The sequence below is a fragment of the Zalophus californianus genome, chromosome 14 (assembly GCF_009762305.2).
Source record: "Zalophus californianus isolate mZalCal1 chromosome 14, mZalCal1.pri.v2, whole genome shotgun sequence".
In the NCBI taxonomy this organism is placed as follows: Eukaryota; Metazoa; Chordata; class Mammalia; order Carnivora; family Otariidae; genus Zalophus; species Zalophus californianus.
In genome coordinates this window covers 75,417,454-75,442,224 of record NC_045608.1, presented here as the reverse complement: position 1 = coordinate 75,442,224, position 24,771 = coordinate 75,417,454, and the positions used below count along the sequence as shown (strand labels likewise).

Here is a 24,771-nt window from a genome sequence, read left to right as displayed (position 1 = left end):
ATCATGCATGTTGTGTTTTAAAATTTCAAGGGGAAACACTGAGATGACACAAAAATGCTAAGGTGGGCAGAGCCCCCCCGCCAAAGTAATAAACAGTGAGACAAATAAAACAGGCTTTATTTATTTATTTTGAAATGTGAGAATAAAATCAAACTATCATGGTCACACCTGGTAGGAGCCTTCTTCATATGATCGCCAATAAAAGTTGCGTTGGTCATACTCATTAATGTATTTGCCAAAGATATGATAGACAGGAGATGCTGTGTGGTGACGGCTCGGGACACTCCGTAAGTTCCCCTTCCAACGCTCTCAGTTGCTGGCAGCTTCCTTCCTACTTCGGCTTTCCCATGCGACAGCTTCCGAGCAGGCTGATTATAACCAGGAAGCATCAGGGACATATGACCTCCTCTCGATAGGAGACCAAAAGATACTGTGCAGTGCGGTTTCAGCATTCCAAGGCGATCAAGACAAACTTCATCCAGAACTTCATTTAAACCCCAGGCATGAAGACATGACATGAACAATTTTGCAGTGTCCATCGTTAAATTATACTCTAATAAGGTCAACGGCTTAGATTTGCTGGCCCGATACTCTGGGTCGCTCTCTTCTCTTCTCTGCCTCATCATCTCCTCATCCTCCTCTTCATCGTCCAGGAGATGTTCCTTTATGTTCTCTTTGATAGTTTCTTTCACTTGTTGGAAGAGAACTGCTGCTCGTTTTCCAGTTAGAAAAGAGCCCCCTTTGTCTGAACCGCCAGATGCTTTTTGCAAATTCTCTGGGGAAATAAGCGCAGTATTCGGCCTAGAGGCTTCTTCAGTCAGGAGTTGAATAATCAACGCTTCCACATCAAAGAAAAGCACATGTATGTCCGGGTCTGTTAGGTTTGTCTTTATTGCCTGAACCATCAGGGAGTTATGAGAATATTTAGGCAAATTTCCCTGCAAAAAACATTTTTAAACAATGGTTAGAATATAAAATGTTTAATTGCATACATTCATGACTGAGCAACAAAGAGAGGAATTTGAATGCATATTAGGCTTTTTAGGTACCTCTATCATTAACAGTAACACACAAACTTTGCCAATCAGCAGCATGTAAAAGATGTGAATTTATATGACAGTTTTATGCTGAAACAATTATAAAATGGTCAATTTTTTAAAAACTAGAAAAATTTGTTATTGAGGCAGGGAGTCTTTTTACTCATAGAACAGATTAAAATATGTTTCAAAAACCTCTATGCAAATTCTCTGAGAATGAACTACTGGTTCACCTGAAAGAAGAATCCATTTATCACGGCGACTCCTCCGTTTAAGTTGCTGTACCATCAAATCCTTCCTTTTTCCACCTTACCTTCACTATCTCCCTATTCACAGATTCTTTTCCCTCAATAGAGAACATGCTCAAGTCTACTTAGAGTCTAACAAGGAGTGATATCCTTTGACCATGCTCCCTCTTCTACTGATCTCTCTCCCCCTCTACTGCCCCTTTTAGCCAAATGTAGGGAAAGTCGGAGGCTAATCCAAGGAAACTCTCAGTCCCGCTCCTCCTTGAGCCCTTTGCAGTATCTGACATTGTTATTTTTGCTGGGTGAGTGAGATAAAAGCATAAAGAAAAAAATTAAAAGCCACCTCTCCTAGCTTCCCTTCTTGGTGAGCCTTCTAATTCTGACCACCCTTCTAAGCAGTCAGCTGCCCTGAAAACTCATCTTCGCTCCCACATTAGGAGTAACACCTGTGGCTCCCTAATTTCCATCCTCAGTCCGACCAGCCTCCTGGAGTTTCAATCCTCTACTTACAACTGCTTGTCTCTCAAAGTCCCATAGCCCCTCACAGTCAAATGTGTCCTGATGCCCACAATGCCACTGAACCGCTGTGCCTCCCAGACCATCTATCCCCACTATCACTGTCACCACATTTGGACACTTATTTTCTTGTCTCAGCAGGGTTCACTGCCCTAGTCTCTACTTACTCCAACGCAACTCCAGAGCCACAAGACTTGTTTCTGAAGCACAAATCCAGTCACATCACTCTTCTGCCAAAATCATGGGTTATGAAGAGAAATGGAAAATACAGAATAAAAACTAAATCAAAATACAGGTGAATGTATCTGATCTCAAGATGAGAAAGAGCTTTCCAAATATACTTAAATTTAAAATTCACTACTATAAAAATATTAAAAGGCAAGTAAGAAATAGGAAAATGTGCCAGAAATAAGACTGATAGGGTTACAATTTACATAAATATTTCTTAAAATCGGCAAAAAAAATACTAATGCCCAAATAAGAGGGGGAATATCATAAAGATCAAGGACAATTCACAGTAATAGAAACAAAGAGTCAATAAATATAGGGAAAAACCAGCTCAAACTAGTTGTCAAGGAAATAACTGTTACAATAACTACAAGATACCATTTATAAAATTAGTACACAGTAAACACTAAAACTACTTAGCCAGGAGTACAATGAAAGTCAAACCCACACACTCACTGCAGGCATGAATTTAAATAGCAGCCTTTTAGAAAAGCAATGTGGCAAAATACACTGGGAGACCTTTAGACAGTTTGATCCAGTGCATTTATTTCTAGAACCCTACCCTAAATAGTCAGAAATACAGACATGGATTTAGGTACAAAGATATTCAGTGAAATGGTAGCCATTATTTTAAATTGAAGCCTAAATAACCTAACAATAAGGAAACAGATAAATAATTTAAGTGTAGCCATATAATAGAATAAATACTACAATCACTACAAATCATGCTTTCGGGGCACATTTAACCACATGGCAAAATTTCCTGTTCCAATTTTTTTTTGAAGACTTTGAGAGAGAGAGAGAGAGAGAAAGAAAGAGAGAATGAGCGGGGGGGGGGGGGGAAGGGGGAGGAGCAGAGGGAGAGGGAGAAGCAGACACCCCGCTGAGCAGGGAGGCCCACTCGGGGCTTGATCCCAAGACTCCGGGATCATGACCTGGGCCTAAGGCAGACGCTGAACTGACTGAGCCACCCAGGCACCCCTCCTGTTCCAATTTTAAGTGAGATAAAATTACACACACACACACACACATACACACACACACACACACACACACACACTACGGTTCTGATTTCATTTATTGAATGGTTAAGGATATATTTGAGCATGGTGAGAAACATTGGGAAGAAATACATGAAAATACTGGTAATTACATTTTGTGATGGAATTATAGAATATTTTCTTTTTTCTTTATATTTCCTCTTAAATGGTACACAGTCAATATATATTATTTTCTTAATCAGAAAATAAAGCTCCAGGATAAAATACAAAGTCCTTCAGCACAACATTCAAGGCCCATTACAGTCTGATATCAAATATTTTTCTAGCTTTAACAAACAGGCTCTCATACCATAACCATGGTTCCCACCCATTAAACCTTTTATTTATTCCTTTGCCCAAAATACTCTTCTTTCTTCTATTCTAATCCCTTCTCTTCCACCAAGACCCTAATTCTCCCAAGGAAAGTTAGTCCACAATGAATCCAGCTCCCATTAACATTTTATATCTACTATAAATCAGAAATGTATACACCTTGGTTATGTTGATATATTAGGTATTTTACATATTTACATTTTCCTGTACTCTATGGGAACTAATTATATTTCACTCATCTTGTGTAACCCTATCAGAGTACCTGGCAGAATGAACAAAGGATATTATAAAAAAATTATAAAATTATTTTAAATTGCTAATCATAAATCATAAACTCTTCTATCATAAAATTGTAACAAATCTCCTTAACTGGTCTCTCTTCTGTCTCAATCCTCCTCCCATCTGACCATGTTTCTTCCTAGCTGAAGGGGCTTCAATAGCATTTTATAATCCAATGATACAATCTTTGCAAAGACTTCTTTGCAAAGCACAAAACATCCTCCAAAATATATTGCTGCCTACTCCTCCAATTTCATCTCTAGCCACAACCCCTATATCTTCTACTACAGCCCAATGAAATCACTTGTACATTTTCTTAAATTTTTATTTATTTGGGAGAGAGTGAGCATGAGGAGGAGGAGGGGCAGAGGGAGAGGGAGAAGCAGACTCCCCACTGAGCAGGGAGCCCGACGTGGGCTCAGTCCCAGGACTCTGGGATCATGACCTGAGCCGAATGCAGACGCCTAACCGACTGAGCCACCCGGGGCCCCTAAACCACCTGTATCTTCCAGAACCATGCAGTGTCTCACATTTGTGCCTTTGCTTATGCGAGGATGATGCTTTCTCATTCTTCCTACAACTCCTCAAGTCATACTTTACCCATCCTTCAAGGGCATTTCCTGGATGTTAACTAGACTTCCTGTGGTGATCATTTCACAGTATATACAAATATAAATCATCACAACATAAACCTGAAACTAATTTAATGTTGTATGTCAATTATACCTCAATGAAAGAAAAATGTAAAAAAAAGTCTCAAGCGGCTGCTCTTCCACAAATTATTTCCATAATTTTTACTTATTCTGCCTCCTTTGCTGAAACCTCTGTTCTGAACGGAATCATGTTTAAAGGTAGGAAATAATTTCTAAATCACAGCTTAAGAACCTAAAGAACGTAAGTAATATAAATTTATATTCTACAAAATATGACTTAAAAAAGCCAAGAGTTTCTGAATTTCATTCCCGTATTTAATTCATTTCTTACACGTTCGCCTGAGTTTGTGCAAGACACTGGAGATACAAAGACAAACAAGATGACCTTCTAGTCACAGAACTCAAACCTCACAACTACATAATGACAGGTAAAGACACCATGATCATGTAGTAAGAATGATGCTCTGAAGAAAGGAGGACTGCAAGGTACAATAAGGGACACAGCAGAGAAAGCCACCCTGGGTGACCAGGGAGAGCCTCTCCAAAGGGGTAACTATGAAAAGGCAGAGAGAGAGCAAACTATGAAAAAGGATAAAGGCAAGAGATGTGACAGGATGGATGTTGATGAAGCCACAGAAGACCAAGAGAACGAATGTAAGGAGAGAACACAGAGGTTCACACTAAGGCTTTTGAACTTTATCTTGCAGGTTTGGGAATCAATAAAGCAGTGCTTCTCTCAGAATCATTGGGGCCATTTGTTAAAATACAGGTTCCTGGGCCTGGTATCAGGCCTGAATCAGTATGAATAGACCTGAATGGATCAGAACCTGTCTAATGAGAATCCCAGACAACTTCATGCTGCAGTACAGTTTGAGAACTACCATCTAAAGGCTTTAAAAGAGTGGAATAACATGATCAAATTTAATTTTATAGATGTTTATCCACCAGCAATGTTGGCTGAAAAGATCAGAGTCATGAATATGAATTGGGAGGAAACAGAAGCCATCCAGATGAGGGAAGATAAAAGTATGCAACAGTACTGAGAATGGAGACGATGGGGTGGGGTGGAGAATGTGTACATTACCCTTTTATTTCTAACACCAATGAACTTCATATTTGTTTTTTCAAATGGTGAATGTGTAATGTCAAACACTATGCTTAACGCTTTGTACCTACTGACATTAATTTGAAACACAAAGTTAATTATAATACATTATATCTACTATGTTATTGCTATGAAAATTAATATTGATAGCTACCACATACTAAGTTGCTGCTATGGCCCAGGCACTATGCTGGGCATTAGGTTCATAACACCACAGAAAAAGATAAAACATCATCCTATAAGAACTTTAGGTAGACAGATTTTATGTCACTATGTATGAGGAAATAGGTAATAATAGCATAAGGTAAAATCAAGAGCCCACCACAGTGCATTGGGAAATATTATCTTTCCAGTAAAGATCTACAAAATTCTATTAGGAGAAAGGAGATCATTATTACCAAAGAATATAAAATCAAACATGTTTGGTAAGGAAATTATTGAGGCAGCAAGAGTGGCTTGAAGAAAAAAGCAGGCAAGAGTGAGGACACAAGGTTAGCTTTTAAGCTCTCTCCTCTGATGTCAACCACATCTGTGCCCCTTTCAGCACCCCAAGATCTGCTCTGGTTCTGTCTCTTTCCGGGAGGTGTGCCAGCAGACAGCCCATGTGCTTGGACAACTGAAAGGTGATCCAGTGTCTGGTACCACGATATCTGGATGTGATTGTGTGCGACTCCTCTTATCACAACCTCTCAGTGCTGCTGATTGTTGTCACCATGGAAAAACTGTACCTGTGAGCAAGCCACAGTCAAAAAAAGAGGGTGAAAAACAGAAAGCAATAATAAAAGCAGATGAGAATAGAGTGAGACTGAAGGAAAGAAGGAGAAAATGACTCATCCCCAAGTACTGCGGATGACCTGTAACACCTGACAATGGATTTTACTGACTTAAAGGCTTATTATAACAAAATACACTATTCAGCAAAGTTGTGAGGGTTAAGACTTTAGCTAAATGCACGGAGATGGCAGAGCTGATCACAGACATGTCTGATATTCTAATATGCCACACTAAGATTTAGCTAAAGGAAAATGAGCAGAAACATCTATCAAACTCCAAGGATCTCTTAGCTTAATCATAAGTTATACATATCTAGAGCAAACTAACTCATTCAAATCATCCTATAGTCTTAACAATTTCACATACAGGTTACCTAATCCTGGAAATTCTTTAACAGGAATGTTAGTATGCTTGTTCTGTCAACTTTATTAACAACATCTGAAATGTGTGCTTAAAAATTCCCTTTTACATTATCATGGCAGAAGATTAAATTCAACAAATACTTGTGGAGTGTCTATTATATGCAAGATGCTTAGAAGAAAATAAAGCCTTTGTACTTAAGGCAATAATTTCAAAACTTACTTGAAAAAGGGCAGAAAGAAAAGCTAAATGATGATAAAATATATCCAAGTGAAATGGTCTCAAATTTGCTAGTGAAAATCGTAAATGCAAAAGACACACAATGTACTTAAAAAGCTAGTAAGACAGATGTATTTGACATTTTCATTGTAAGTGTTAAGCCTATTACAACGTGATATTTTCTGTAAACGGGAAAATACAGATTTAGCCATTTCAAATACTAAAGAACTTGACTTAAAATATTACAGAAATGCAACAATAGGAAAAAATTATTGGCTTGCTTGCTCATCACTGCAAGTGAACCTGTGGCAATTACATTAAGAGTAGCAGGTAAAATTGTATCTCAAGTGAAAAACCCAAGGAAAATGACAGAACTAGGATCAGGAGATCAGTCGTTAGTCAAGCCCGGGTATTTTTCAGTAGATGCACACACATGCACACCAGAAGCAGCACTAACAGCAACAAGAAAACAACTTACAGTCTGCAAAGGAGAAAACGTGGAAGTATCCTTGTTACAACATTTATCATTATTATATATTTGATCACATGCTAGGTTAAATCATGTCTGCTGAAACACCTGGAAGCTTCGTCCCCTAAAATCAATGTTATAATGATATTTTAGGCATATGTCATTTTATCCAAGGACTTAGAGAAATTCAGAATGTTGGCAATAATTTTACTCTTGCATCATTCACTTCAATGGTCCTGATTTTAAAACTTATTTCTGAATCATTTTTTAGCATCATAGTTTTCAGGACTATTTCTAAAGTTACCTAGTAAAATTATTATTTTTCCTGAAAAAGCATGGAGTCCAATCTATAATACCAAATAGTCCAGATTTCTACCTAAACATAAATTTGATTTATGCCAGTGAGCATTAAACACCAGCTGATTTTGGGATGCCTGTGTGGTTCAGTCAGTTAAAAGTGTCTGCCTTCGGCTCAGGTCATGATCCTGGGGTCCTGGGATCGAGCCCCACATCCCAGCTCGATGGGGAACCTGTTTCTCCCTCTCCCTCTGCTGTTCCCCCAGCTTATGCTCTTTCCCTCTCTCTCTAAGTAAATAAAATCTTAAAACAAAAAAAGGCAGCTGATTTTGATGCTAATGTGCAAAGCAGATGAGTAAATGATTTAAAAAAAAATCTGAATCTGCTTTGAAACCAGAGACTGAGGATACTAAGACTAGGAAATGTTATATATCTAACATACACATACACACACGTACACGCTTCTATAAATATCAACATTGAGTCCTAAAATAGAATATAGGAAAAATATGCATTTGAAAAATAATACATTTTATAAAATAATTATTTAGGTGTCATATTTCTAATGCACACTCTAAATAATTTTTTATTTCCTAAGTATAGTATAAAGACTCGTTTATCACCTAAGAATATTTTGGTAGGAAAAGTTAAACAAAAATTTTATTCTTGATTATGGATAGAATATTCTATTGAATATAAATCTTTCGGGATGTCTGGGTGGCTCAGTTGGTTAAGCGTCTGCCTTCGGCTCAGGTCATGATCCCAGGGTCCTGGGATCAAGTTCTGCATTGGGCTTCCTGCTCAGCGGGGAGCCTGCTTCTCCCTCTGCCTGCTGCTCCCCCTGCTTGTGTGGTCGCGCATGCTCTCGCTCTTTCTGACAAATGGATAAATAAAATCTTTAAAAAAAAAAAAATAAAGATCTTTAAAAGAACTTCTGATGCATAATGTTAAATGCAAAAGGTTCCATGGATAAAAACATATTGATGTCCTAATGTGCTTTTAAAATATTCTAAAATTAGCTAAGGGAAAATCCCACCACTTACTATAAGAATATATGGTTTTAACGTTGATGATTTTAAGTACATTTGACCCTTGAACAACATGGAGGTGAGGGCCACTGAGTCCCCTTCTCCCCACAGGCAGTAGAAAATCTGAGTGTAACTTTTGACTCCCCCAAAACTTAACTACTAACAGCCTATTGCTGACCAGAAGCCTTACCAATAACATAAAGAGTCGATTAACACATATTTTCTATATGTATTAGATAGCGTATTCTTACAATAAGGAAAGCCAGAAAAAAGAAAATCATAAGGAAGACAAAATATATTTACAGGACTGTACTGTATTGAAAAAAATCCACATATAAACGGACACACACAGTTCAAACTCGTGCTGTTCAAGAGTCAACTGTATTAGGAAAAAGGAAGGCAGGGAGGAAGAAAGGGAAACGTTCAAGAAAATGTGTAAGACTGAAATGGATATTTGGTGCCCTCTGCTGTTGTACTGCTATTACTTAATACTAAGAGGGTAATAAGAGTTCTTTCTGAGAGACTCCATTTAAGTTAAAAATAGACAATACACTTATCTTATTTGATTTTGGATAGGAGATTTTGACTTGGCATAGATGACAATATACTCAGAGCTGATGTTATTTCACTTCCTTCCATGTGTTTTTATGAACAAGTATATTAAAAAGCATAAACCAAAAAGGGATATTTAACCTATTTAAGAGGTTTTAAGGTTTAATACTATACAATAATTTATGTTGCATGACAAATAAAATGTAAATTACTCAAAAATTAAGTATATGTATTAAATATAAACACTTAGGTCATGTCTGTTATACAGATAATATCTTCTAAAGATATTTCTGCAGGCCATGTCTTACTGGATAATGTTTGAATAATAGTAATATTGAAATGGTATTAATATATTAAGAAATTAGAAGATTAATATTTTAGTCCATAACACCAGCGCAAAAGAGATTAAGTTGTAACTCTTCCCAAATGGCCAAGTCATCAAAATCACAAGACCAGGAGCCCTGGGGCTGCGGCACCCCCACTTCTCCATTAGACAAGCCTTTATATGACTCACTTAACATCCCCTGCATCAATTCTTCTGTCTTCTAAACAGAGGAGAGATGCTGCAAACAGTGAACAGTTAACATAACAGTATTCCCTTCACTGGTAAAACAGGGACAATAAAACCCAACTCATTTTATCTCAAATGAATGTTAAAGACATGTGAAAATAATTGAAGGAAAGAAACTTAAGAAAGAAAAGGCAGGCAGGCAAGAAAGGAAAGGGAAAGGGAAAAGGAAAAGGAAAAGGAAAGGAAAGGGGAAAGGAAAGGAAAAAGGAAAGGAAAGGAAAGGAAAGGAACGGAAAGGAAAGGAACGAACTATTGAAGAATAAAAAAAGTGCTTCTAGACTAATGTATTCTCCTGGGTATTCCAAACCCTCAACACATTTGTGAAGGAAAGGAAATGAGAGGATATTCTGGGAAGTCAACTTGCTAAAAGAAAAGCTAAGACTAATAATGGCAAAATGAACAGGAGAAAAAACAGTTTTAATCCATCCAGGGTCACAGTGGTGAGCAATCTCCAATTTCAGAAATACACTCAAGCAGATTCTAACCTGTTTTTAACCCTCTTCTCTCACTCACAGCTACCGGCTGCCGGCCTGGGCACACAACTCCCCACGCTCTCTCTGCCCACTCACTGTCCCCACCCACAGCAGCACAGTGTTTTCTCTGCCTGGGATGCTCTTCCCCACTTTGCCTTTTGATATCAAGCCTCCACACGAATGACTTTCTTCAGAGAAGCCTTCCCAACACCTCATCGGGTCAGCCATCTCCCGAGGGCTCTCTCCCACTTGGGGCATACCTCAGGTAATACAAAGCTCATCACAATGAACCGCTCGCTCCTCTCCCTCATGAGAGCAGGAACCCCTCGACAACAGACCTGCTGGGTCTGGAAGTGATTCATGTACTCTCCAGCTCTGTTCTAGCTCCGGGCCTGGCTTATAGTTCACACTCGAGGTGTGCTGAATGAATGAAACCAGTCCATCATTCAATCAAGAGTATTAAACTAGCATGTGCTGAATACCTACTCTGATAAATGTGTGAAAACATGTTGCCTATTTGACTTCATTACAACCTTATTACCTCCACTTTAAAGCTAAAAACAAATGGAGGGCAAGAGGTAAGCCAGTCAGTCACACGGGTCACAGAGCTAGTCGATGGTTAGGATATAGGAAGAAGTCTGGGTCCTCTGGCATCTGCCAGGCATTTACTTCTAGATATCAAGAGCCTCTCAGCATTAGTTTTGTAGAGATTCTAGAGATGGGGCGTGGGGGAAATGAATCCACTCCATATTAATCAAACCTCAAATTCTGGGTTATTCACAGTGATTCAATGAACAGTTTGTGCCAGGCACCGGAAATACAAGGAGGAATGTATCAAACAGTCCTTTGAGGAGCTCCTGGTCTGATACAGAGCAGCAGTTAGCCAGAGGTGACTGAGCCCTCACGCTCAAGGGACATCTGGCACTGTCTGGAGACATCACTATGAGTCACAACTGGGAGAAGGTGCTAATGGCATCTAGAGGGTAGAGGCTGGGGATGCTGCTAAACATGCCATAGTATACAAGACAGACCAAGGAACAAAGAATTATCCAGCCCCAATGTCAACAGTGTTGAGGATAAGAAACCCTGACACACAGAAACAGACATGTAAACAAATATACCTCCTTGTTTCCATGTACTGGTACCAAAGAATTAGTACCGGGATAGAAACGTAAAGCAAATGCCAGAGGGTCAGAGAAGATCCAAATGACTGCTTGACTTGGCAGCATTACCTGAAAACTTCAGGACCCTTTGAGGAGACAGTGGTCACAGAACTGAGGCTCGTGGGAGCTGAGGGAGTCAGCCAGGTGAGTGGCAGCTAGCCAGGGGAAGGCAGGTGGAGGGGGTGAAGGAGGCATGGGTACTCGGGGCCCAGCAACTAGCAAGTACTACGTTTATCGAAATACAGACTGGGGAACCAAGTTACAGTGCAGTGTGGAAAACTAAAACCCTGATTTATGCTGACAAATCCCCTCCTTTCTTTTTTCTACACACTCTTTCTTCACAGCCATCCACTGCCCCGAGAAAATATCACTCTCACCAAGGTTGACTACTGCCGGGTGTGAGGGTAATTACAAAAAATAAGCATCTTCATACAAACTAAGAGAAAGATGTGCGGAAGACCACGGAAAGACCTCTGGATACACACGGTATAGAATTCCAACCGCAACCACTACAACCACTTATACTTCCTATCCTTGGACACTGCAATAAACTGCCTCCCTGAAGTGACTGCCTGATTAATATACTTCCATCCAAGGTTAACTGTAGGGCCTGCAACACCATGGCATAGAAATCATGTTATGAATGTCATATGGGAAAGTTTTTTTAAACTTTAAAATCACTGTCACTGGCTCAAGGCCCTAATTGCGACCCCTCATTCTGGTAGATCTCACCATCCATATAGGTCAGTGATTTTCACTTATGGTCTGCAGCCCTGGGTGGGCGAGGGGCCTCCTAATGGATATAAAAGAATTCGAAGTCAGAGGGCAAATGACACAATGTTAAACATGGAGCCACTATAGTAATATAGTGAGTTACTACGGTTATGTGCTCTAATTATGCTAGAGGGGCTAGTTTTATATGTTACTATTTATAATTTGAAGTTAGTAGAGTTAGTACAGCTTTCAAGACTTTCAGTCCTGAACTTAGATGTCACACAATCACAAAATGCAGAGTATTGGTACAAAGATTCTACTGCATATGAATGTATGACTTGCCCATAAAAGAGATGTTTTGATATCAGCACATCATAAGTGCTGGTTTTCAATTGCTGTTATTCTTGCTTTTAAATAAGCTCCCATTAAGGGCACCTGGGTGGCTCAGTCAGTTGAGCGACTGCCTTCTGCTCAGGTCATGATCCCAGAGCCCTGGGATCAAGTCCCACACATCGGGCTCCCGGCTCAGCGGGGACCTGCTTCTCCCTCTGCCCCTCTCCCCTCTCATGTTGTTTCTCTCTCTCTCTCTCTCTCTCTCAAATAAATAAATAAATAAATAAAAATCTTTAACAGATAGATAGATAAATAAATAAATAAATAAGCAAGCAAGCTCCCATTAGTTTTGTTACTTTGTTTTGGGTTTTTTACTTGCATCAACGATGTTTTGCACTATTATTTTCTAAAAACAAGAATAAGACATGTTTGAGCCTTATTGTTTGTTCCCCAATCAGCTTGCCAGAGGGCACTGCCCTCTCTTCTCACAGAGCGTTCACCCAGTGAAAAGCAGGAAGTACCGGGAAAGTGGGCTTCAGAGTCATTTGTGCCAAAGATGGAGACCATACTTGCCCTCCCAACTCCGTGGCTGTCTCGACTGCAGCCCACTTCAGCTGAATGTGTCCTCATCTCAGATATCTTGAGAGTCGGTATCTCCACACTGACCACAACCTTCTCTAGATCCAGACCTTCCACCATACCTGCTCTTCAACCTTCCAGAGCAGTGGTTCGTACACTGCTGCACATTACAGTCACCGGGGGAACTTTAACATACCCCGGGCACAGGCTGCATGCACGCCAATCCAATCACAAAGCCCGTGAGAAGGAGCCAGGCACCAATTTTTAAAGATCCTCAGATGATTTCAATTTGCAACAGTCTGGGAACCATTATCATAGAGGCATTCAGTCCCTGGATTCCACAATTTTGTCAAAAACTATCAGCCTCATCTTCTTTTGCACTCCTTCCCTAACAAGCCCAGAACTTCTGGTTAATCATATCAATCTCTTACAACTACATCCTCAATGCCCTTTAACCTCTGAATTACAGAATTGTAATTCAGGAGCAGGGATAAAATTTACCTTATACTTTTTCCTGTATCTTTTACTATAGCTAATTATGGCCCATTACAACTACAAATTCATAGTCAATCCTCTTACTCATCCCTAGCTTCCCCCTCCCTCCCCCACCTCTACCTCTCTCATCAAGTCCCTACCTGGGTTCTCACTCCTCACAGTCTTACTATAACCTCTTGAAAAAGCGTGAAGGTTTTAGGAATGTTCTTTTCAATTCCCATCCACTTCACATAGAAACATATACCCACCCAGACATCCAGTCTGCCCTCCCTCTCTTCAATTTCGGAAAATAAAGTCTCTCTCCTCCAGGTCAAAGCCAATTGCCTTCCCTCGGCCTTTGCAATCTGCCACTCTCTCGTTTCCTGGGAAGCTAGCTTCATCAATTACCTCCTCCCTATGCTAATCTAGAATGTTCCTCTATCTACTGGCTCTTTAACCCTAATCCACAAATATTCTCACCCCTCGCAAACTGCATTTTCCTCTAGCTATTCTTCCTCCTCCCCTTTCAAACTTTTTGTTAAGTATCCTACATTTGCTGTTTCTATTTCCACACTTCCCATTCATTCCTGAACCCACCACACTCAAGCTCCTGTCCCCAACATCTTGAGGAGCAGTTCTGGAAAAGGGTACTCATGATCTAACTGACAAACACATTTCAACCCTTCCGATACTGAACATTTATAACATTTGATACAACTAATCACTCTCTACCCTTCTCAAAACTCTTGATCCCTTCAGTTTGCAAGTCAGCATAATCTCCTGGTTCTCCTCAAACTCTTCACACTTCTCTAAAGCATTTCCACTTCCTCCCCTTAAGGTTAGTATCCCAAGAGTCTATCTTAGCCCATTTGCTACCTCTGAATAATCTCATGGCCTTCCGTGGTTTTAAGTACCAGGTATCCACTGGAGATTCCTCAATCCGTATATCTAACACCACACCCCTCCATCACCCACAAAGCAACTCATCATCATCCCCACAAAACCTGTTCCTACATTTGATATCACACTTGAGAGAGTCAATTTCTATTCAATCACCCAATCAGAAAACCTGTGAATCAACCTCACTCAGCACCTGCACCTAATTAATCACTAAGGCCTGCCAAATATCACTCACAAAAAATTCTTGAATTTAAACTCTCCTCTACATTCCCTTGTATCTGTTGCACATACTTGCTCTCATACAAAATTCTTTCTGAAGGAAGGATTCTAATGCGATTTTGTTTTTTTAAGTGTGAAAGCCACAGAGGCAAAAGCTAAAGTTTAAGCACCTTCACAGGGTAAGCATGGACCGGCCTCATCTCATACCACTTCCTGTCTCTCCTCTTCAATCCTCCAGCAATGCTGAACACATACAGTATTCCCCACTTCTCAGAACCTACTGCAACCCACCTCCATCCATCACCTGACTACATTCTACTCATTCTTCAACGTCCCCTCCTCCAAGCAGCCAATCCTCAGGCTAGTCCAGGTCTCCGCAATACTTTCTGCATTTCCCAGCCATCTCGCTTACTCCTCTGCATTGTATTTAGCTGATTATATTTCCTGAGGGTAAATATCATGTCTTATTCATTTTGGCTCTTCAGGGCCAAACACAGTACCTAGTAGTCAATAAATGTTTACTGAACTAGACTGATTCAATTATTTTCTAACAGAGGCTATGAAAGTCAAAAAGTTTGAAAATCTTTTATATAGTCTAATAAAGAACAGATATTTCAAGCATATTAGAAGAAATTATATCTTACCCAAGGTACTAACACATTGGTATTTAGCTACAAATCTTTATATTTCTATCACATTACTTCAAAATACCTTCAAGTTCCCAAATAAGAGTTAAAGATAAAGTATCATACATAAGGGCTAGAAAGATCTGGCTGTTGAGGTCATAGGGTTAAATCTATCTATTGTTCCTATTCTCTCAACAGTCTGCCATTTGATTTATTAGATGAGATGGTAAAAGGAATTTCTCCTTCGCTGTATCTCAGACATTGCCCAACAATATGAATTTCTTCTCAGGTACACTGTGGTTTGTTAATGTACTTCCAAAGAGAAACAAAAGTGTTCTAAAACCATCATAAAATAAGACTGATTTTTTCTTGGTTCAGAATAATATGATGAATTACATTTAATATGAACTATGAATTCCATTCATAAATCCATCAAACACCTATTATGTACAAGACAGAGGGCCAATAAGCACAAGAGCCATGGGGCTTGTTAAGTTTCAAGAAGGGGAGCTCCCATGGGGTGCCTGGGTGGCTCAGTCGTTAAGCGTCTGCCTCTGGCTGGTCCTGGGATCGAGCCCCGCATAGGGCTCCCTGCTCAGCGGAAAGCCTGCTTCTCCCTCTCCCACTCCCCCTTACTTGTGTTCCCTCTCTCGCTCTCTTCTGTGTCAAAAAATAAATAAAAATCTTTAAAAAAAAAAAAGAAGAGGCGCTCCCTCATATATGTCATTATTTGATGGTGTTATGCAAGGATCACAGTAAATCTGGTCCTGTCTAATTTATGGATCCTTAAAAAAAAGGAAGAGAACTAAAAAATCCTGTAGTCATAAAAAAATGTAGTAAGTTCAATTAAATATGTAGTTAGTTTTTAGAGTTTAGTTTTATTCCTTAATGGTATTCATAGTAACTTAAACCTCGTTACCATGGAACTGGAGAAAAAGTTGGTGGAAAAATAACCTGAGTTGGAAATCTTTGAAGCATTCATTCCAAACTCTATGAAATAGCCACACACGATGCAAGTGCACATGGGCACACACACAGAGGAGCACATGCACTCACAACCTACAAGAGTGTACTTTATAATGTGTGTCAGAGTACCATGAATGTGAGGTAAGTATGAAGAGAGAATAAGAGACAACAACAGAATTAGGACATAAATACATGAAAGGAACGTGAACCACTTGTACAGAGAGAAGGAGGAGGAATGATTAATGTAATATGATGGATGGATTGCGGAAGGAGGATGGAAAAAGAGGAGAAGAGGGAAGGAGGAGGGAGACAGTGCAGCTGGACTTCTTTGACTTTCTTGTACTTATCGTGCTTGTTATAATAGCAATGTAATAATGTATGTTCAGAAATTGATCACAATTACCTTACCTATATACCTGTGCCTAATCAATAACCTTAAATCTTTTAACATTATATTTATGGTTCCAAAAGAATTTTAAGTTTATTATTCCTTAAGGAATCTCTTTACCAAAAGCCTCACATTAAATTCTAAAATCTTCATTCTAGAAATGTTTCGATACCAACTGACAAACAATACAGAGGGAAGAAGTGGCAAAACAAAACAAAACAAGTCACTGATTGTTCACTGTAGAGTCTGAAGTCATTCTCTCTAACCACTACGTTGTGAGATTGTGGATATGGGCAGTAGGTGGGTCAATCCATGAGGAAAATTCCAGCCCAGACTGAAGGACTCTGTCACCTGCCAGTAGGTTAAAGATGTTCTCACATAAACAGTCCTTTAAATTCAAACCCACAACTGATCCAGAATAGAAAAGACATATATTCACAGATGTGCCTCATCTAGTTCAATAATAAATACACAATTAAGATTTAAAAATGAATGTTTAATACAATTTCTCAACTAATTCATTACTGAATCTTACAATTAACATCAAGAATACAGAAACTCAAAGGGATTCTGGAAAGATCATGGCACTGATGGCAGAATAGTTATTGTATTTTTCCAAATCCTCACACAGAAATAGAGCGATTAGAATAAACCAACTGAGATCATACTGAGAACATTTTCAACAAAATGAGGTGACAAAATATATCCAGAAATCCCAAAATTCAAGCAGGTGGAAAAACCTACCAACAACTACAAAATCTATCTGGTATCTGGCATCTCTGTAGGACGAAGGAAAGGGAAGTAGTGAGGTATGCAACAGATCTGATAGGCAAACCCCAAAATGCTAACCGATATTTATCAGGAAAATATAGTGGGCCCATTTAAAAACAGCAGCTGACTGTGGGAGAGGTTTAGCCACCTCTGCAGCAAGTGAATGCAAGGGCCCTCAAGAACAAGGTCTGAGGGGATGGCCCGTGGAGGTCCCCGTCCACGCGCAATGCTGCTGCTTCAGGGCTGCCTTCAGGAAAGGGACCCTGGGAGCGAGAAACTACTAAGAATGCAATCAAAACTGACAGGTAATTCTCCCCACCTGAAAAAAAGAGGTGAGGAATGGTGTTAGGAGATGTCAGAAAGTGAGCCACCGTATTTTTGAACCGCGTACAACAACAAAAAAGGAGGTTCTGTGAAGTTAGAAAAACTATGTGAACTAATCATTCACAGAGTCCAGGAGACTACTTCGCAAAAAAAAAAAAAAAAAAGTCAGCAACAGAAAAGCACTGAGGTCAAATTATGATAATTAAAAAGAGTAAGAACCAGAAAGAAAAAAACAGGCATGCTCCAAAAGCAGATAAAATGAATGTGCTTATTTCAAAACAAGCTGAAGAACATTTTTAAAATGATACTCAACATGAAAGAACATAAATGAGCATTAGAAAAATCAGAAATGAAATGACTGAACTCTAAAAAAGACTTAGAAATAAGACATCACGTTAGCAATGAAGCCTCAACTGAAAGAGACACAAGAGTAAATACATACAAGCAATAATGCCTCAAGAGAAGCAGAAGGTGAAAAACAGGACAATGTTAAGGATAAAAAGGAAATGAAGCTTCTTTTCCTTTGCAGAAAAGGTGCTGGCATACCTAAAGAGGCTTGGGCTGTGCCAGAAACTGTTTACATAAAGGGCAAATTGAACAAATAAATACAGATGGCCCCTGACTTATGATTCTTTGACTTTATGATGGAGTGAAAGTGATAAACATTCAGTAAAGACCCTACTTGGAAGTTTGAATGTGGATCTTGCCCTGGGCCAGCGACATGAGATGGGACCCTCTCCCATGACGGTGGGCAAGGGTGGTGGTCTTGGCTCCCAGTCAGAGAGCATGCATGAGGGTCAACAACAGACACACTGACAATCATCTGTGCCCATACAAACTCCGCTTTTCATTTTCACTGCAGTACTCAATACATTACATGAGATATTTAACATCATTATAAATAAGCTTTGTGTGACAATAGCCAAACTGTGGAAACAGCCAAGATGTCCATCAACAGATGAATGGATAAAGAAGATGTGGTATATATATATACAATGGAATATTATGCAGCCATCAAAAGGAATGAGATCTTGCCATTTGCAATGATGTGGATGGAACTGGAGGATGTTATGCTGAGTGAAATAAGTCAATCAGAGAAAGACATGTATCATATGACCTCACTGATATGAGGAATTCTTAATCTCAGGAAACAAACTGAGGGTTGCTGGAGTGGTGGGGGGTGGGAGGGATGGGGTGGCTGGGTGACAGACATTGGGAAGGGTATGTGCTATGGTGAGTGCTGTGAATTGTGCAAGACTGTTGAATCACAGATCTGTACCTCTGAAACAAATAATGCAATATATGTTAAGAAAGAAAAAAAAAAAAGAAGAAGATATCAGGAGGGGAAGAATGAAGGGGGGGTAAATCGGAGGGGGAGACGAACCATGAGAGATGATGGACTCTGAAAAATAAACTGAGGGTTCTAGAGGGGAGGGGGGTGGGGGGATGGGTTAGCCTGGTGATGGGTATTAAAGAGGGCACGTTCTGCGTGGAGCACTGGGTGTTACGCACAAACAATGAATCATGGAACACTACATCACAAACTAATGATGTAATGTATGGTGATTAACGTAACAATAAAAAAATTTTTAAGAAAAAAAAAGACACACAAAAAAATAAAATAAATAAAATAAAAAAAAGAAGATAGTAGGAAGGAAAAAAAATGAAGGGGGGGAAATCGGAGGGGGAGACGAACCATGAGAGCCTATGGACTCTGAGAAACAAACCGAGGGTTCTAGAGGGGAGGGGGGTGGGGGGATGGGTTAGCCTGGTGATGGGTATTAAAGAGGGCACGTTCTGCATGGAGCACTGGGTGTTACACACAAACAATGAATCATGGAACACTACATCAAAAACTAATGATGTAATGTATGGTGGTTAACATAACAAAATAAAAATTAAAAAATTAAAAAAAAATAAGCTTTGTATGAGATGATTTTGCCCAACTGCAGGCTAATGTAAGTGTTCTGAGCATGGGTAAGGGTGGCTGAGCTAAGCTATGATGTTTGGGGGATTAGGTGTATTAAATGCATTTTCAACTTAAGAGATTTTCCATTTACAACGGGTTTTCTGGGATGTAACCCCACTGTGAGTCATGAAGACAGTAAATACACTGAAAATAGTGGGAATGAGGTTTCTCACAGCTGGAGAAGAGAGTTACAGTGTATCAGGAGGAGAGGCTAGAACAAACACGGTGGTGTCTGATTAGATGTGGAGGTAAGAGGGTTAACCGATGGTATTTACTATATTTAGGAAAATAGAGGAACACAGACGTGTGTGTATAAACAGACATATATAATCTAGCTCTGTCTCCTGACACGGCTTGGATGCAATGTCATCCCAGGAGCAATGAGTGCATGTAGCATCCAGATTTGGTTTCTAATTATTATCCCCATTAAAGAGAATCACCCATCATGCAGGGACTCAATGAAGTTTATTCCCCTCCTACAGTCAGAGACATTGACCCCTCAGTTTTCTTAGGAAAGACTGGACAGCTCACTAAGGTTCCTTTATTTATTGAAGACTAGACAACAATTAGTGTAATGTAAAATTTTTTTCTAATAACCATTTAAAACCAAAAATGAAGTCCATATATACTTACAAATATGTAATAAATATACAATCAACATATTCTTATTTTCTATGAAAATATTCATTAAAGTTTTGGAGTAGAATGTTAAGCAAGTTTGATTGATTCTTCAAAGGTCAGACATATCACAAGAATTTTTCTAAGGCCATAAACAGTTCACCAGACAAGGCCCATATCCCGTATATAACGTCATACGGCTTATCCCTGTCTGTACCTTACAGCGCCCTTTTCACAACAAATCATAAAGTCAATTCAATCAGTATAAAATTTTTTTAGAGTGAATTTTGTAAGCAAAAAAACACAGAGCATGTTCTCAGTAGGTTATATTTGACTTCTAAATTCCATTCTCTCACCTAGTTACACAGAATACAAAGCTACTGACCTTTGGAAATACAGCTCATTCATTTTTTTTCCCCCCAGGCTTTTGACTAATTAGACAAGAGAGAGAGAAATGTAATGTGAGAGATAAATCATCCTGGTCATTTTTCAATTTCTTCAGCCTCGTGATCTTTTAATATAAATACGGTGACTCTGACTGGTACACAATGCCTAAGATATAAAGGTGCCAGACAGAAAATTACACACACTAGGCTTAAGAAATGATTGTCATGACATTAAAGGCCTTCTAGCTCCACTAGTAAAATCCCATTGACCCCAAGCATCCCCCAAGATCTCCTCCCCAAGAACCAGCGTCTGTGGCAAATGCTTTATGAGAAAGTTCATCAAAAAGACCACCTGATGTGCTTGGACCATCTCCTTAACATATTTCTTTACGCAGACATCAAATCCCACCACATGCTATCTATGATTTACTAGCTATGTTTAGTTTACAAATCTTCTAATTCCTAGTCCAATACATAGGAACTTATGCTGGGTGTTACACAGCATTAAAATAAAGATGGCTCTGCCTTCAAGGGATTAAAACCACTTCCTTCCTTTTAACAGACATTACAGCCTACTTTGCTCCTCTTACACTGAATACTAACTTGGTAATATTCACCTTCCTCTTTTTCATCATTACCAATTAAAAGGAAACAACATCTAGTCAGGGCGAATTCTCCAGTTAACTCTACTATCAACCACCATGTCCTCTGACATGGCTCTACCAACTACCTCCTCCACCCGCAAAACCGTTCAGTGAGCTCCTAACACAGTAAAACTAGGCTCTTACCCCTGCAGCCACTACTCTGTTTTTTATCCTCCAAAAGCAAACGTCTTCCACGATTTCCACCTCTACTTTATCTCATCCTCATTCTTAGTTCATTGTACCAGGATTTCTGACCCAACTAACTCTACCAAAGTGGCTCTCCTAATGACCACCAATGACTTCCCTAATTACTAACTCCACTCTTTTATTCCCCAAGTCTTAATGTTTTCTCACATCTCTGATCAACTGTTGACCTTTGCTTCCTTCAAAATTTCATTTTCGGTTATATGTGTGACCTAGGCCATTGCAGGTTACTTGTCCAAGGTCACCCACAGGCAGCAAGTTACAGGGATGTAATTTAAATATAGATACGCCTGTCACCAGAACCCAGGTTCTTAACCAGTCCTTTGAATTGCTTTTCAAAAATGAAGCAAGGGCTATTCCATGGAAGAAATGTATCCACAATCTTGTTATTAATAATGCCATTCTCTGATGCAGGTGCAGCAAGCTATGACCCAGAGGCCAATCCAGCCCACTGCCTATTTGTGTATATAAAGTTTTATTGGAAGTCAATCATAGTCGTTCATTTACCTATTGTCTGTGGCTGCTTTCACACTATAATGGCAGAGTTGAATCATTGTGACATAGACTGTATGGTTCACAAAGCCTAAAATTTTTATTATCTAGTGCTTTATAGAAAAAGTTTGCAATGCCTGTTCTAACCAACTGTTTTTTTAGGTTCATCATTGGCAAGTCTGAAGGATGATAATAACTAACTCACAGCATATCTGGAATACTCTAATGACAGCAGGCATCCCAAAATATGGACTACAGTCTAATCCATGCTCTTACTCCAGCGTTTATTTTGGGGAAAAAAAAATCCCACCCCTACTCTCACTCTCATGCCACTTCTTTCCTAGAGGATGTTTGCTCCCTTTGTACACACCCCATCTCCCACCACTACAAACAAGAGGCGGATGTCTCCTATTACAACCAATCTCAAAGCCAATTCCGTGAGTTGTTTGTATCATCCGTTAACATCTCTGTCATTCTCCCTTTAGCCAGGCTTGGATCTCTGAAATCGGCTTGTATGTCTCAACTCTTCTCTTGCTTATCATTCCTATTTATTCAACCCACACAAGAGCTTCCAAGCCATTCCTTCTTCAACATCTCCTCTACCTAATCATATCCTGGTCCCCACTGCCTCTCACTGTATCAACCCAACAGCCTCACGATTCATTTCCCATGGCAATATTTGTAAGTGTCCGGCATACAAATGTCAGATATGGCAAAATATTTCTTAAACAGAGATCTTCTTTTAAGACTATTCAATATCGGGGTGCCTGGGTAGCTCAGTCGTTGAGCGTCTGCCTTTGGCTCAGGTCCTAGGGTCCTGGGATCGAGCCCCACATCAGGCTCCCTGCTCGGCGGAAAGCCTGCTTCTCCCTCTCCCACTCCCCCTGCTTGTGTTCCCTCTCTCTCTCTGTCAAATAAATAAAATCTTAAAAAAAAAAAAAAAGACTATTCAATATCGTATTTCCACCCACTGAGGCAAGTCCTCAGCTTTGCATTCAAATAGATTACACAATATGATTCTAATCTATTCCTCCAAGCTAACTCAGTTCCTGTCCTCAAGAAGCTCAAAATCTAACAGGGAAGACAGATATAGAGAAAGAAAAAAAAAAATACCCCATACAAAGTAAAGTGATTTAAGGAAAGGTCTGACCAGGAAGGTGTTGAGTACAAAGAGAACACAAGAACTAATTCTGCCACAGGGGCAGAGAGGATAGGTTTGGGGACGGCTTCACTATCCTCAGAGAAGGAGTAAAGAAGCAAGGGTGGGGACAGGAAAGGAAACGGAAGATATAGGATGTAGGATCTCTACCATTTCTCAACTTTTTTTCTCCAGAGCAGTGTTTTTAAACCAGACACAATTTTGCCCCACATGGGGCATTTGGCCGTAACTCAAAACATTTTTGATGGTCACGCCTGGGCAAGAGAGGGTGCTACTGACATGTAGTGGGTACAGGAAAAATGATTCTCAACATCCTACAATACACGGGACGGCCCCTCACAACAAAGAATTATCCAGCCCAAAATGTCAGTAGCGCTAAGGTTGGGAAACCCTGCTCTAGAGCCATAAGGAAAAGAAGTAAAGGGGAGGGACTCGCTGACAGACTCTGCAGGATGTGTTGGACTGCTGACAATACAGAGATAATAAAGAAGGAGAATGAGTTATGCCTGGACAGCCTCGCTCACTAAAACCACAGGGGAGAATGCAAAACTGAACAGAGGGCAAAGGTGATTAATAAGTGTTCCACATCTAAGGCTTCCCAAACAGGAACAGATCTGATCATCAAGCCAAGACAATCAACTATGAGGGAAGGGAGAAGACCTGGGCAAAGAGGCTGAAGCAGAGGCCTTCAGAGCTTTCTGTTACACATCATCCAATTCAATGCATATTTATTGCACAGCTGCTACTAGATGTCATGAGGGAAAGAGCAATAAATAAGTCACAATCCCTGTCTGCAAGAAGGCTGAATTTCAGTGGGGAGAATCAGAGAAGCATATAAGTTATTATAACACAAAGGAAATTAAGATACATGTCATAAAAGAAACACACAGGGGTTCAAATACACACATCTTTCAAAGATTCAATGCAGTCCTAAGGAATAATTCCACTTAACATCCTCTTGATCTTCTAGTGAAAGAAAAGAATCAGAGGAGAATAAATTCCCTATCTTTAGGGCGCCTGGGTGGCTCAGTCGTTAAGCGTCTGCCTTTGGCTCAGGTCGTGATCCCAGGGTCCTGATATGGAGCCCAGGGTCCTGATATGGAGCCCAGCGTCCAGCTCCCTGCTCAGTGGGGAGTCTGCTTTTCCTTCTGCCCCTCCCCATGCTTGTGCTTTCAATCTCTATCAAATAAATAAAATCTTAAAAAAAAAATTCCCTGTTTTTGTTTGCAAGGCTCTACATATCTGCCATAATTAACAAAATTAGTAATATACAATATGTTTTTTCCAAATAGCCCAACTGCTAACACCAGTCTAACAAGGAAAAGGTGGGATTCTTTCTATACAGTATTCCCATAAAGATTTTACTTTCCATTGAAAGACCATGAAAAAACTTAGTTCCCATATCTCAGAGTCAGTTCTACACCACTGAGAGGCTCTTAGTTATGTTTTGTTTTGTTTTGTTTTTTTAAACTTTGGGTGGCTTTTGTTTCTCCTTAGGTTAAAAAGCCGTGCAGAGGACAACTCTTTAAATATTCCCCTCAGAAGGAGCCTCAAATTCAACATGAGAAAACAGAGAAATCCCTAATGGTCCAGCCAACATACATTTTTCATAAAGTGATTACCCTCCTGCAGCCTCAGCTTCCTAAGCCTTTCCCCCCTC

The 24,771-nt window shown here is 39.7% G+C and overlaps 1 protein-coding gene across 5 annotated transcripts in view; it reads right to left on the bottom strand.

Annotated features, from left to right (window-relative positions):
- Positions 1–24,771, bottom strand: part of WDR7 (WD repeat domain 7) — a 364,018-nt gene that overhangs the window by 253,117 nt on the left and 86,130 nt on the right. For all 5 annotated transcript variants that reach the window (XM_027577317.1, XM_027577315.2, XM_027577319.1 and 2 more), the window contains one exon: positions 169–938. In XM_027577317.1, coding sequence (XP_027433118.1) covers positions 169–938 — 770 coding nt within the window. The remainder of the gene's footprint in view (positions 1–168; positions 939–24,771) is intronic.